At 34.8% G+C, this 15028-nt stretch overlaps 1 protein-coding gene across 1 annotated transcript; it reads left to right on the top strand.

Moving 5' to 3' along the window:
• Nucleotides 1-4655: 4655 nt before the first annotated feature.
• On the top strand, nt 4656-8241 carry LOC103946887 (zinc finger protein SHOOT GRAVITROPISM 5-like). The gene is made up of 3 exons (XM_009357703.3): nt 4656-5202; nt 5474-5873; nt 7013-8241. The coding sequence occupies exons 1-3, from the start codon at nt 5097-5099 to the stop codon at nt 8016-8018; spliced, it is 1512 nt and encodes a 503-aa protein (XP_009355978.2). The 5' UTR covers nt 4656-5096; the 3' UTR covers nt 8019-8241.
• The last annotated feature ends 6787 nt before the right edge of the window (nt 8242-15028 follow it).

Below are 15028 nucleotides of genomic sequence, written 5' to 3'. Positions count from 1 at the left end.
TACATAATCTCGATATGTTGGAGACAAATGTTTTCTTGGAGAGAGGGTGAGAGGAAGAAAAGGATGTGTATATGTGATGCATAATGTATTATAATATATGGACAGAGTAATGCTGAACAAGAAAAGCAAAGCTGCTCATGTGTAAATAAATTAATAGCATTGCCTAATTGTTTATTGTGTAGAAGGAATGGGGGATGATGGGATTGAGATTCTTAACACATGCAGCCTCGCAAGGAGAATGTCTTTGCAATCATCTTGCCCATGGTGTTCCGATCCCGAATCTAATCACTACTTTCCTCCTGGATTAAACTATTAGTTATTTGTATATACTAATCCATATATTAACAAATCAACCTAAATCATATATATATATATATATGTATATATTAAGCCTATCAAAACAAAATTCATCTCGCTCGTCCCTTCCACATTATCGGACATACAAACATAAATATATTAAATTAAGAGGGCTAGCTAGCTGTCATTTGACACTACAATTTAGTAGTATCACTTTCACTGCAATTAAAATATTTTATGTTCCACTCTAATTTGATGTTGAGTTTAATACCAAATTATTACGACCGACCGATTACATTTTTTTAATCCAAGTTTCATATCTCATAATGTAAATATATCATTTTACTCAAAAGCAGCTAGCTCATGTGTATGAATAATTATTACTAAATTAATTTTCTATAATTAGGACCCGTTGCTTTCACTATAATTAATCCATAAATAGAAGATAAGGGAGGTGGGGTTGAGGACCAGAGGTGGTGAAAATTATGGTGGAGTATTTGAGATGGGTCCCAATTATTTTTCGGGCCCGGCAGGCAACCACCAAACAAGAGGCCATGTTTCTGGTGTAGTCTAAGAACTTTCACTTTCTTAGATTCCATTACCAGTAAATTAAGAGATATGATGCCATCATATATATGATACCTATATGTGTGTCTGTGCACCTATGCATCATATAATCACCTGCAACAAATTAGCCCCCCGCCTCTAGCCGTACAAATTTATCAATATTCCCTGATCCATGTTCTTTGTATCTAACGTCCACAAAAATTTGATACCATAGCTCGTGTGTACTTCTGCCACTTGCAAGTAGGGATGGGTAAAATATCACAAGTATGGATAACTGCGGTTATTCATCCATTTAAAAATCATGGTTATGCTTATAAATAATCGTTTAAATAAATAAACGATTATAGATATAACCATTTACCTGTGAAATTTAAATAAATTGTTATGAGTATTACATGCGGTTATAAATGATACACATTTAATCATTTATTTTAATATATGTAAAGTAAATTTTAAGTATTCCAAATAGAGATAAATCGGTGGAGTTTATTATTACTAATCAAATTCTAAAACAACAAAATATCTGATTTAAATCGGTCAAAATACCTATATTTATTAGCTGATTTCGCGATATATGGCACGTAACTGACCATCAACAAAATACCTGTTTATTTTGTTGATCCCCAATCCCAGCAGGTTTCATGTCTTCCAGTTTCTTTAATCTTTATAATTTAAAGCTAATTGGATTTGGAGTTGGAATTTTATGTGAAATTTTGAATTTTTGGGTGTGTTAATCTCAAATGTTGAAGAGTTTCATGATACTTGCTTGTTGTTGGATTGGTTGGTTATATATTACAAGCCTGTTGATCATGCTGATTTCTAATTTATTTCAGTAATTGAATATTGAAAAAAAATATTTGTGTTTGTAGAGCACAGGTATCGATATTGCAATGAGCAATTGGTTCTTATTTTGCCTTACGCGATACCACTTAGGTAGTTTCTAATTAATTTACACGAAAAACGTTCGTATATATAAAAATGTTAATATTTAATCGTCTATAAATTATTATTTCAATTATCGGAAGGAAATTGTTATTAGCACTCCAAAAATCTCATTCTACACTCCAAACTTTCTATATTAGGAAAGAAAAACACACTTGTGAGGGGTGCAGAATGATATTTTTGGAGTGCCAATAACGCTTCCCTTATCGGAATGGTATGCGAACTTAAAAGATTAAAATACGAAAATGCATGTTAAACGTACCTATAAAAGTAATTAATTGTCAGAAAAAGAAAATTATGACAAATTTCTTTTTCAATTTTCAAGTTGTTAGTAAAACACAGACATGTAAAAAAAGGGGTAAATAGGTAAAAAAAAAAAAAGGGAAATGGGTTTAAAAATGGGTAACGGTTACGGTTAAATGGGTACGTGGTTATGGGTATGGTTATGGTAAATGGTTACGGGGGTAAGAGCTTAAATGGTTATGATAAATAAGCGCAGTTACTTGCCTGCCATAACTGTTGTCCATCCCTACTTGCAAGTAACACAACAACATCATGCGCCTGTTGTGGGAATAATATTACATTACATGAATTACTCAATAGGATTCCAATACTCCACATGCATGCATGCATACATACATACATACATGCATACATACAGTTGATTTTAAAAATTACACAACCTAAATGACACGCGTGCCCAAGTAATTAGGAGCTAACTATGTCATTCGATGACTTGATTACTGATGCAGGCATGCCAATTCGGTATTGGACTCGGCCAGGTGAATATCTCTGAGTTTGCTGTAATGCATTGCTAACTCCTGAATTAAGCGACTTTGGCCGATGAAGGAACACTCTCGCCCTTGGGTTATATAACCTAATTAAAGACAAGGTTATGCCAATTGCTATGAAGTTCAATAATGGTTCAACTATTTGTGTGCTGAAATCTAAAAATAATCTAAAAGTAACTTGAACGTAACAACTCACTTTGCTGAGAAAGTTGATGAAGTGACCTCTTTGGGTAAAAGAATCAAAGATTCTTTGTCGGTTGAGACTTGAGATAAATAATCAGTTGGACTTGAGAGAATCCCCATCTAACAAGACATACGAGGCTCTTAAGGCAAACTGACTCTACAACTCTGGCCCTGTTTATTCAGCCAGTCACCTCTGTTGGTTGCTTCTGGAAAACTCTGTCTATCCAGTCAGTCGTTTTTTGTCGGCTGCCAACCTAAACCTATCTATCTAGTCGAAATACCCAAACTTGTCTATCCAGTCGAAATTTGTGCTGACGGTTAGTGAACAAGTTAGTTTTCTCAAAAGGTGTGAGAAGTTTCGCATAAGCGTTGACTTGTGGTGTTCGGTGTCCATTTCTCGTTGCACGATCTTTTGTATTTATAGGAATGAAATTCGTGATGCTAAAGTTGGAGAGTCTCCTTAGCACTATCTTTCGTTCTTTCACAAATCATTCTTCACCAAAACTCTATCACCGTGGAGCTCACCTTCTTCGACTCGAACTAGGATTTTGAACCTAGTCTTATTATGCGATTAATTCACACTTCATTCAGAAACTAGTCTTGATTCTTAAGCAATCGATTCAAATCTTATCAAAGCCAATCCTAATCTTGAAGCAATCCTACTTCGCCTAGGACTCGACCACGCCACTAGCAATGTATTATTGGGCCGAGACTCACAGTCTCATTTATGGACTGCCAACGTACTCAGTTGAAACCAGGAACACAGGCCGAAAACTCTCTTGATCTTCTTTTAATCTAACGGCTCCAAACATTTGAGCAAATAATGCGAAATCGGGTATAAACATTTGTACCTCAATTTTCTTGAACAGCGGCATGTACGCCGAATAGTTGAGGAAATTAATCCTTTGAGTATCGGCTTATGCAACTGAATGATAAAGAAAATGAAATTGATCGGCAAAAAACTACAACCTCTTGGCGAGAAAATGAGACGAACAAGTTTCAATGATTATGGCCGAGAGTCTTCTATTCTTTTTTTTGCTGCAATCAGTTGCTTGTTGCCCCCTGTTATTTTATTAAGCATTGGCCTAAACAATAAAACCCAGAAAAATGCCAAATTGATCCAAAAAAGCCAATGCTGCCAATTTCCAATTCACTATTTTGCTGATGCTCTCAGTTTACCAAAGATTAAGTATCTTGCATAGAGAATTATGATTTCATTGACTAGTATGCCCTTGATGGGGACATCACATCCTCAGCAATACCTTTACAAAAGCTGCTTCAAAATTAATAAATTGAGTGTGCGTACATCAAGAAGAAAGGGTACTTCGGCCAATGAAAAGAGAAAGTTATATAATGCAAACTTAAGTCGGTACAAGAGAAAGTTATATAATGCAAGCTTAATCCCAAAATAGGCTTAGCCAATTTGATTATAGCAATGTACTCTCTCAACACTCAAATTATAATCCATGTCTTTTTAATTTAGATGAATTAATAGAGAGATTATCAATTGTTCGAAAAAAAATCAAAAAATCAAAAAGAACTTAATAATTATATCAAGAGAGCTCTCACCTGGAGGAAATAGGAGAAGTTCAATCAAAATAATAATAAAAAAAAGGTGGACAAGGAAGGGTAACGTGTATATTTGGAGCTTTGGGATGTATTAATGCATGCAAATAGGTTTGGAAAATATTTACTGTGCGCTGTGAATGAATTATATGAGTGTTTTTTGTTTCTTTGTTGAGATTTTTTTTTCCCCATGGAGCCCATTGCTGTTTGTGGGATCGAGTTTCGATCTTTGTGATAGGCTTTCTAACACTCTCTTTCTCTTTCTTTCTCTCTCTCTCTCTCTCTCTCTCTCTCTCTCTCTCTCTCTCTCACCTTCCTTTGGAAGGAGTTATTAAGGAGGAGACTCCACAAAGGAAGCCGAGGGTTGGAAGAAAGAAAGAAAAGATAGAAAGAAAGAGGAAAGAAGAGAGAAAGCTGATTGTTTCGAAAAGCTGATGAGAGTTGAAAAGATTAAATAAAAGAAGGAAAGCCGATAGATAGCATGAGGCAACCGAAAGAAAGAAAGGAAAAGGAAGAGCTTCTTTTTTCTTCCTCCTCCTCATGTCCCTTGTAGCCTTTGTAGCTCCATCTCTTTCTCTCTCCCCTACCTCTTCCCCAAAATATCACCACCCTCTTATTATTATTATTACTTTTAGTCATATATATTAAACTTTAATTAGAGAGAGAGAGAGAGAGAGATCGCTTTGCATCTTAGTTAGCTTATATTACAGAACAATTTAACGCAGGAGAGATTAGAGTTTTTAATTCACTATGTTACCCAATAACTCTTCTTCCTCAGTCCCTTCTTCTGATCCCTTTTCTTGCTTAGAAAATGGCCACACCAATAAAAGAAAGAGAAGACCTGCAGGCACTCCAGGTACATACATACATCTATATATATATATATATGTATATATATCATCAATTGATATTAATGATAGAGTTCTTTCCTTGGTGTAATTTACGCTTAATTAAGCTATGCGATCGATATTTTTTTTGTTTAAGTAAAACAAAGGATTAGGCTGTATCAGCTGGACGACGTAAAAAATGATTTTTGCATCAACATATATATACATGGTGTTTTTATGTGCAATATATATATATATATATATATATATTATATTAATTTGTGCTTATGTGTGATATAGATCCAGATGCGGAGGTGGTGTCACTTTCGCCGAAAACCTTGCTGGAATCGGATCGTTACATTTGCGAGATCTGCAACCAAGGGTTTCAGAGAGACCAGAACCTACAGATGCACCGGCGGCGGCACAAGGTGCCGTGGAAGCTGCTGAAGCGAGAGAGTCCGGTCGTGAAGAAGCGGGTTTTTGTGTGCCCGGAACCAAGCTGCCTGCACCATGATCCCTGCCACGCCCTCGGCGATCTCGTCGGCATAAAAAAGCACTTCAGGAGAAAGCACAGCAACCACAAACAGTGGGTTTGTGATAAGTGCTCAAAAGGGTATGCAGTTCAATCAGATTACAAGGCACATCTCAAAACCTGCGGTACCAGAGGACATTCTTGTGACTGCGGCCGTGTTTTCTCTAGGTAAGGAAAAGTGGTTTTCCTTCTATTAGCGACAACCCCCTCCACTCTTCCAAACATCAACGGCAGTCAAATTTTCGTATTATTTCTTTAAACACATAATTATATTATTAACACAAACAATTAACTAGACTACATCCCAATTTCTGTATCAAGTTTTTTTCTTTTGAATTATGAAAATGATAAATGTCGTACATATGTAAGATCATGATTTCAGATGGCAAAGGCATTCCAAATGCATCATGATATATATCGAACCTTTCAAGCTCTCTTTTTGTTAATTGGTTTTGACTTTGAAAAAGTAAACAAAATAGCAAAAAGGTTTTGGTCCCTGATGAGTGCTCTTGACTGACGGAAAACCAGCTTGGAAAATCAAGTATATCTTAACCACTGTTTTTCTCGAAACACATTTCCCGAAATCAGTTTAGGTCATACATGTAGAGACTAGACAGGATATGTTTTAGCTCCCATTTATTTATTTTTTTTAACTTGGTTATTGTTTTTTGGTATCCTAAGACGAAAACGGCTATGTATTGACTAAGCATGACATGGAATATAACATAAAGATTAGCTTTTCAGCAGTAATTAACATGTTTTTATTCCTTTCTTAATTAATATATAAATATCCTCGATCCTCTAGCTACCATTTCGATCCTCGTTCCTCCCTTGTCATTCTTTCATTCTTGGTAATTCTCCCTTATAATGCCTACATGTATAGCATGATTATATATATCTTCCTTATGCCTTGTTTTTAGCACCCATATTCAACCATTATTATCAGAATACACAAAACTGATCAACTTATTAATATATCTTAATATATATGAGATTCAAAGTAGAATTTACTTGTATTAAATAGTGTGTCAATTTTCATATTAGTATAAGCATATACTTGATGAAGACTTTCTTACAATAATGTTATTCTTACCATGTTTTTATACCATAATTATATATCATCTTAGATGGTATATGATGTGGACATTCATATCATCTAAATTAATTAGCATTTAATTTCAAAATGTTGTCCAACTCATCTGCCACCTAAGATGGTAAAAAAATGCGGTATAAAATTATGATAAGAATGTCATTACTCTTTTTCTTATAAGTTTATTTGATATATTTAAATTTATTTTTATGAATAGGGTTGAGAGTTTCATAGAGCACCAAGATGCTTGCAACATGGATCGTGTGCGGCCGGAATCACAAACGCTTCAACCGGGAGCATGCCTGTCACGAACGGCTTCAAGTCCTAGTCCATCTTGCAGTGACAACAATTTTAGCAGGGCTCCTTCCACTTGGCCTCCATCTAATAATTTGGTACTACCACATCCAAGTCCAACCGAGTACACCAAATTAATCTTAAATAACCCTCCCGCTCACGCTGATCATCATCAAGCTACACTGTCCAAGAAGAATAGCGGTAATGCACATTACAATTTGGATCTTCAGCTCGCAACTACATCGAATATTAATATTCCGATCAACGAAGTCTCTGTTTCGTCTAAGAGAGAAGAAAACCATTCCACTCAGCTGCAGCTCTCAATTGGTTCATGCGAATTTGGCGGGGGTGGTCATAGTCATCAGAACAAAAATATTGAACAACATTCAAACATTATGATCGCGAATCAAAATTACTCCCCGAGGGAGAACGAGATGAAGGAAAGGGAAAGGGAAAGCAGCAGCACTACTACTAATCATCACGAGCGTGATGACGATGATCAGAAACCTAAACTTGCCGCCACGGCTGCTGGGGTATTGAGGCTGAAAGAAGAAGCGCGAGAGCAGTTAAGGCTTGCGATGGCGGAAAGGGCTTACGCCAATGAGGCGAGGCAGCAAGCCGAGCGCCACATCGAACTGGCGGAGAAGGAGTTTGCAAATGCCAAGAGAATAAGGCAACAAGCGGAGGCCGAGTTGGACAAGGCTCACGCTTTGAAAGAGCAAGCCGTCAAGAAAGTGAACTCCACCATTCTTCAAATCACTTGCCATGCGTGCAATAAACAGTTTATTCAAGGCGCTCATGAAGCAAAAACCAATCAACATTGTCTGGTTTTGAGTTACATGTCATCGGCTATAGCATCAGAAGGTGATCATCTATTAGAGAAGAATATTAGTACTCGAACCCATCATGCAAAATCTGCTAACGCATAAGTAGGTTTCCTCATTTCCCCTCCATCTCTTGTGTAAGCCTTTTTTATGTTTTTTTCTTTTCACTATTGCCTTTTGAGGTTCTATCATATTACAAGCTTGTAATTAGGGTATATAAGGCTCATGAGTAAACGAGTGCTGTACGGATCCTGCAATTTGTATGGAGTTGTTTGTTCATTAATTATTTCGTAAATGAAGATCACTATCGATCATAAAAATATATATATATATATATATATGATGCATGGTTTTGTTGAATATATATATATATATATATGCAATTTGTATGGAGTTGTTTGTTCATTAATTATTTCGTAAATGAAGATCACTATCGAACATAAATATATATATGATGCATGGTTTTGTTGAATATATATATTAACTTGATTTATTTGTCTAAGCCACCGAGGTTTGTTTGTTTGTTTTTTTATTTTTTTTATTTTTTTAAGCCATCGAGGTTAGCTAAGCGGTAAGGATGGGTAATGTGATGTGCACTGGCTCAGTTATCCTAGCTAGCTAGGTTGGATTTCTACTATAAATATATATCATCAATAATTAGGTTGTTAATTGTCACATTGATCACAAATGACACCCTATTACAATAGTAAAGAAAAATATTGACGAATCACGTCAATTTTTTAATCTAACAAATGTATCGTTACAAAAAAAAATTCACACTGATCATGATCTATTGTTAATATTCTCACTTCTCTTGGATCCCTCAACATTTATATACTTGCGAGTACCCAAGCGTTAGATTTTCTGTTTGGACTATGTGAAGATCTCTCATAATGGAGGTGAGCTCTCCAGTCTTCACCACCACAAGCCCATGACCATTGACCAGACCAGCATTTAAAACCTAATCCGTACTGACCGAAGTTGATAAGCTAAAGACTTTTATATTATTATATCTAGATGTCAACATTATATTATAGAGAGAAAAGAGAGAGAAGACTAGTCCTTTTTGTGACTGCAGGGTTGCTCTGGTGCGTATGTAAATGCGAATGAAAAAACGATGAGCATTGATCAGCGCCATGTTTTTCAGTTCCCACAGAGACTCAGTTGTAAGGACTGTGTCTTCAAACACACAGGCACAAACAAACTCCATTCATTAATTATATCACATACGTACACTCTCTATCTTTCTCTCGCATTCCTCAGAATCAGAGCCATATAGCAGTCCGTGCAGAGAAAGAAGAAGCACAGCACTTTTCTAAATATGCAGAGACCATGCATTCAACGCTTTTCAAATGAGAAAGACGACTTTTTCTTTGGCTTGGAAACTTAACTGCAGCTTTGAGACTGCCTTGTGTATATATTTTGTGGAGTAAGACTCTCTCTTCTTATTCTCATTTCTTTTCTTTTCTTCCTTTTATATTTTTTTTGGTCTTATTATCTCTAGTAAAAAATTAATATAAGATATTGACGTGGCTTAATCGTAACTATTCAAGTAGGAAATACGGAAATAAAAGAGAAATTAAGAGGGAAGAGAATCATTTTCTATATTTTGTTGTGTTGTTATGTGATATATATGACTAATATATATGTATGGGATATGACCGAAACCCAAAAACAAAGGCATGTTGACCACATATGCAATGCAATTGCATAGGCAATGTCATAATATTAATTTAATTTATAACAATTCTATTTACACACATAAATATAACGTCATTGCTAGAATGCAGAGACCGCTTCTGATGACGAATAAAGTTCTAACAAAACACCTAAAAAGCTACAAATTAGTGTGTGATTTACCTTTCAACTGTATGAACCTCACATTTCATTGACTAGTGCAAGGCCACTGCGATATTGAAAAGTAGCATAAAATTACGTACTAATCTATGAAAGTCCATTTTCAATTCAATCCAAGCCCACAAATGCCTGCCTATCAACAGAAAAGGGCCCATCGTTCTCCTTAAGCACCATTGAACCCAAATCAAAGTTGGAAGTGTGGTGATATGTAGAGTTGCTCCACATCGGAAAGTTAATTACCCTAGAAGGCTTAGAAGAGTTGAGTCACTCTCTTGTTACTTATCGCTTCAACTTTATTCATAGTATTAGAGCATAATAGTGACTTGGCGTACAAGTAAACTAAGTTCATAGCGAATACAAAAAATCTAACCCAACAGGACTTGGAATCCTAATCAGATTCTCCTATGTACACTAACACATGTGCTTCATGTTATCTTGTTAAATTGTCAAGGTCTTAAGCTTGAATATTCGGCACACATGAAAGAGTGTGTTTGATAATCTAAAGAATTGTCCCTAGTATTAGAAAGTTAAAAAAAGAAAAAACCTTGCAAAGACGTATATAACGTTGATCAATTGCTTTTGGAGCTTCCCAAAGAAACCTCCTATTTAAATTACGGTTGCCATTGTAATTAATATAGTTGATAATAACTAATATATATATATATATATATATATAGTGGTTGTTGAAGCCTTGATCGAAACTGGAAGGTAGCACATGCAATGAGGAAATGTACTTGATCATGACTAATTAAAGAGGGCAAATGAAACATACTAGGAGTGGGTGATGCATGGAACATTATAAAACCAATTTAATCGTTGTCTGCATATCTCGAGACAGATTATTACATGCATGTTATAAAGGCGTGCGTATATTGATCAAGTGCAATGTAACATTCAGGAAACACAGCCTATTCATTTGTACTAATTATGTTATTGTTAATTATTCTATAAGATATATGTAAGATAAGATGTCTACCTAAAGCACATGTTTACCTTATAGAACTCCACTGATCATAAAATACTTGTTGTATCAGTTTTTAATCAAGTCAATTAATTAACTCAAAGATTGTCAGGTTCATGAACTTGTAACATTTTGACCACGTACTTACATATAATTGTGTGCGAGCGAATTAATTATAAGATGAGGACCTCAGGACATGAACGCAAGGGTGGAAGACAGAAATGTTGTTATCTTATATATATAAACGCACCGTTTTTGTCCAAAAATGGAGATAGTAAGCTAGTTTGCATTGTGATGGCTGACAATGATATCATAGTAGAGATTCTGCGACCAAGTTAAATGTATTTAGAGAATTTCTCAATATTTACAGAAGTAACTACAGAAAATTTAGTTATAGTGGGACTACAACATGGAATTAAACATTAGCTTAATAAATTGCAACACATACCTATATATACGTAATACGTTGTATGTACAGTAGAGACAAATGTTTATCATTTCCTTAATAATGGTTGTTACAGTTAAACAATGGTAATCAAGCAACCATGCATGGCAGGAGTTGCAGACTTTCAGTCAGCTCCAGGCATTGGTCTTGCATGTCATCTAGAGCCATATATATATGCCAGCTTGTACAGCGACTTGACAATGAAAGTGGATAAAAGAAAACAAAGGAAATGCTTCCAGCAAAAGGCCAGAGCCAAAAGCCAAAAGCTAAAAGCCAAAAGCCGAAGACATTATTCCCCACACCACACGATACACATCAAGACTCAACAGAGCTTTAGACTGAACCGTGAACAGGAAACCGTTGCCACCCATTCCCCACCTAACTTCACATCATGAAATATATTATACCTATATGTCTCCCACAACCATTCTTATCCAGCTCACACCGCTCTGAGCACCATATCTTACTCGTCCAACCCAATTCTCTATATATGCTTGGCACTGTACGAGTTATTATACACCGCCCTTTATCTCATTAAGGATTTTAAAATAAGTTTAGGGAATTGTTATTGACACTCTAAAATTTATGATATTTGGAAAGAAAAATATACTTGTGATGAGTGTATAATGAGATTTTTGGAGTGTCAATAACACTTTCCTAAGTTTATTCGATAGATACGTTTTGAGGCCTATTTCTTTTTTTTGTTTTTTAACAATTCTAACCATATATATTTTAAACATCATTTATAAATTAATTTTGCAAAACATAAAAACAATTCCAACCATTAAAAATCTAATTACAATGAAGACAACAGACGAATAGGGTGTTTCAAATATACATTGAAATAACCATCATTTAATTTGATAGTCATATGGTTTTCAATTTAGATGATTTTGTATAAAGTTGATGTCTAAAGAAACCTAAAAACTAGAATGGTTTTGGTTCATAGAAATGTAATGTGGAGTGGACACTACAAAAGTGTTTCTCAAAGAATTATGCTAGGTAGACCAAATTTGGAAAATCATGTGATGTGTCACCAATAGAATATAAGCATGTTAATCAACACTTAAATAATAATAATACAATCATCAACAACCATATCATATAATTTACAAAATTTGGTCTACACATTGGTCTCCCTAACATAGTAACATTACCCGTCTCTCAAATACGTCTATTTGAGGAATCTCTCATTTGAAACACACTGCATATATCCTGATCAGCATCTGCTTTTCATATAATTAATTTTGTTTTCTTAATCAATCACAAGGGCCATTGATATATGCACGGCATATGATTATTTGGGTTTTTCTCATACCCTCCGGTGAATGTCACGTAATAATATTGATGTGGAATATATGTTATATACAAATGTATATGTGGTGGATATATAATGCAGAGTTAGCATGAAAAAACACATACTTATATCTGATTCCTGACATATATTCGTTGTGTGGCAGTATGAGATGATGGCTTTAGGCTTCATTTGCTTGGCTGCATGTGGACTGGAGAATTAGCAGATGATTTTCTGAATAGCTTTTCAGATTGTGGTTACTTAGAGGATGATCAGGACCTTCCTTCCTCATTGGCAGCAAATTGTATCATTGCTTTGGTAGAATTTGCATCATGCGTGCAATCCGATCTTTTAATTAAGTAGTTAACGGAAATTTGTTCGTAACCCTAATTAGATATATTAGTCAAACTGAAGAAGAAAACAAAATCGTAGCTACTGATTGCAAGGTTGTCGTTCATGCAGAAGTGACATAGTTTTTCTTACCTATTGATGCAAAAGTACAAAACATGAGTGCCCCCACTTTCGTTCTACTTTCCCAACCTGAATTATTGGATTAAACCCGTACCATTTCTGCTTCACGGGTCCCTCTTCAACTCATGACCTGAAGCAGTTTGTTAGCTTATTGCATATATATGTTTGTAACTGCTACCTGGCTAGGTTGCTTTTGTCCATTCATCTTGTGATACAACGAGAAAAGAAAAAGTCAAGAAGAAAATTGGAATCCATTTGAAAGTATGAGAAACCTCAAAATTTACAAATTGACAGTTCGCCTAAATATTCCTATTTGTAATGTCTCATAACTCTAAAAGCTCTAGAAATCATCCAAATAAGAATAGAATTAAACAATTAACAAAACACAAAAACTATTAACCAATAACATGTGGCAAGCAAATATAAGTCAAGTTAGTTACAAAGGTAGTTAGGGATTGAGTTTGTTAAGAAGGGTAATCTTGTAATTGAGTAAGGTTGTTAGAGGTTAATCTTGTCATTGTGGATTATCAATGGTTTCTATATATAACCATTTAGTCCTTCATATTGTAATCATCAAAATATCCATTACAAAGAAATCAAAGTGCAATTCTTCCCTTCATCTCTCTTCATTTCTGCTTGATTAGTTTGTTCCCAAAGAAATCTTAGATTAGTTAATAAAAACGTCCTTAAAACTTAAATCCTAATAAAACATTGTAAACAATGAAATTTGGCCAAAAAGCCGACATATTACAGTAAAGCAGCGAGTTTGATGTGCGTCGTCATTCTCTTCGAAACGACACGTCATGAGCTTAAATCAGACGCTGAAACATTCTTAATGTGCACCTTCCATCATCCGAACTCTATATAATCTTACTCCAAATTAAAAGAACAACCATGTTCCACCAATCATCCCTCGCCCATAACTCCCTGAGTTGGACGACCTTGACTTTGCATTGCATGATCGATCAATAATATTCTTCAAAAATGTATTTAAATGTGTGTTACGTTCATGAACCAAGACAACACTTCTAGGAGTAACTTTCGAGAAATTCACCCGGATTTATATTCGCAGTCTTTTGTTAACGGTTAACCCTTGTTTTTAATAAATTTACGAATTTGTCATTCCATGTGTAAAATAATTTGGATCTTTAATCATTATTTGTTTAAGAAATAAACATAGTTTGTTTCTAAAACAACGTACTCACGAAAATCAAAATAATTATAAAATAAAAAAAGCCAAATTATTTTGTCATGTATGCATGTTCACCCTTAACCTTAAACATTCTCGAGCTTTTAGGGTAAATTTTGTTACCCTAGCTAGCTATATCAGTTAGGCGATGGAGCGTGATATAAAGTGATAATTGGTTGCATTGGCTGACTAGCTTGTAGACATATTAGCATGGCTAAATCTTCTCTGTATCTTGCTGAAATTTTGGACATATCAATCAGCTGCCATACAACTGCATAGGTAATGCTTATTGATTTTATTGTTGTGTCCAAATGCCACCGCGAAATCTCCCCATACATATAAATTGTCGCTCAGGTCCCTTAATTATGCTCGTTCTTTTCTGTTTTCTGTATTTTTTTTTTTTTTCAATTTGATATATGTTAGATGATACAAAACTAAAAAAGTGGTAGTCATAGTTATTGTGTATTACTAATTGCAATAATATTCTCACGCTGATATGTAAACGGCGTGCGTAATAGGATAGATGTTATCACAAGTGGTCGTCATAGTTATTTTCTAATACTAATTAAATCAACATATTCAATTTCTAAAAAACTGGTTAATAGACGACATTTAGATCAAAATCCTATTTCCTTTTTGTCTTAAATCTTGGCACAAATCTAAGCTATGAGTCCCCTTATAACAATCCAATGAAAAAGCAAGGTCAAAAAAATAATTTTTGGAATGGAAGCTGAACTACCTTTTGGTTAGAAAAAAAATTTCATTGAAATTTTATCACAAAAAATTAATATTGAGCTGTAATATGTAAAATTCTATTCTTCAACAGTTACGGACAACATGGGCGGTTGTGTAAATAAGCCAACCAAATAGTACCACATTGGCAACCACTGTGTTTTTT

The sequence above is a fragment of a genome, unplaced genomic scaffold, assembly GCF_019419815.1.
Source record: "Pyrus x bretschneideri cultivar Hongxiangsu unplaced genomic scaffold, Pyrus_bretschneideri_v1 Contig3, whole genome shotgun sequence".
NCBI classification, from domain to species: Eukaryota; Viridiplantae; Streptophyta; class Magnoliopsida; order Rosales; family Rosaceae; genus Pyrus; species Pyrus x bretschneideri.
This window is presented reverse-complemented; position numbering and strand designations above follow the sequence as displayed.

What these genes read in the sequence shown, in the direction of transcription:
- LOC103946887 (XM_009357703.3), top strand. Translation starts at nt 5,097, where the DNA reads ATGTTACCCAATAACTCTTCTTCCTCAGTCCCTTCTTCTGATCCCTTT. An exon ending in AAGACCTGCAGGCACTCCAG is followed by an intron (nt 5,203 to 5,473) that starts GTACATACATAC and finishes TGTGTGATATAG; the next exon opens with ATCCAGATGCGGAGGTGGTG. An exon ending in TGCGGCCGTGTTTTCTCTAG is followed by an intron (nt 5,874 to 7,012) that starts GTAAGGAAAAGT and finishes TTTTATGAATAG; the next exon opens with GGTTGAGAGTTTCATAGAGC.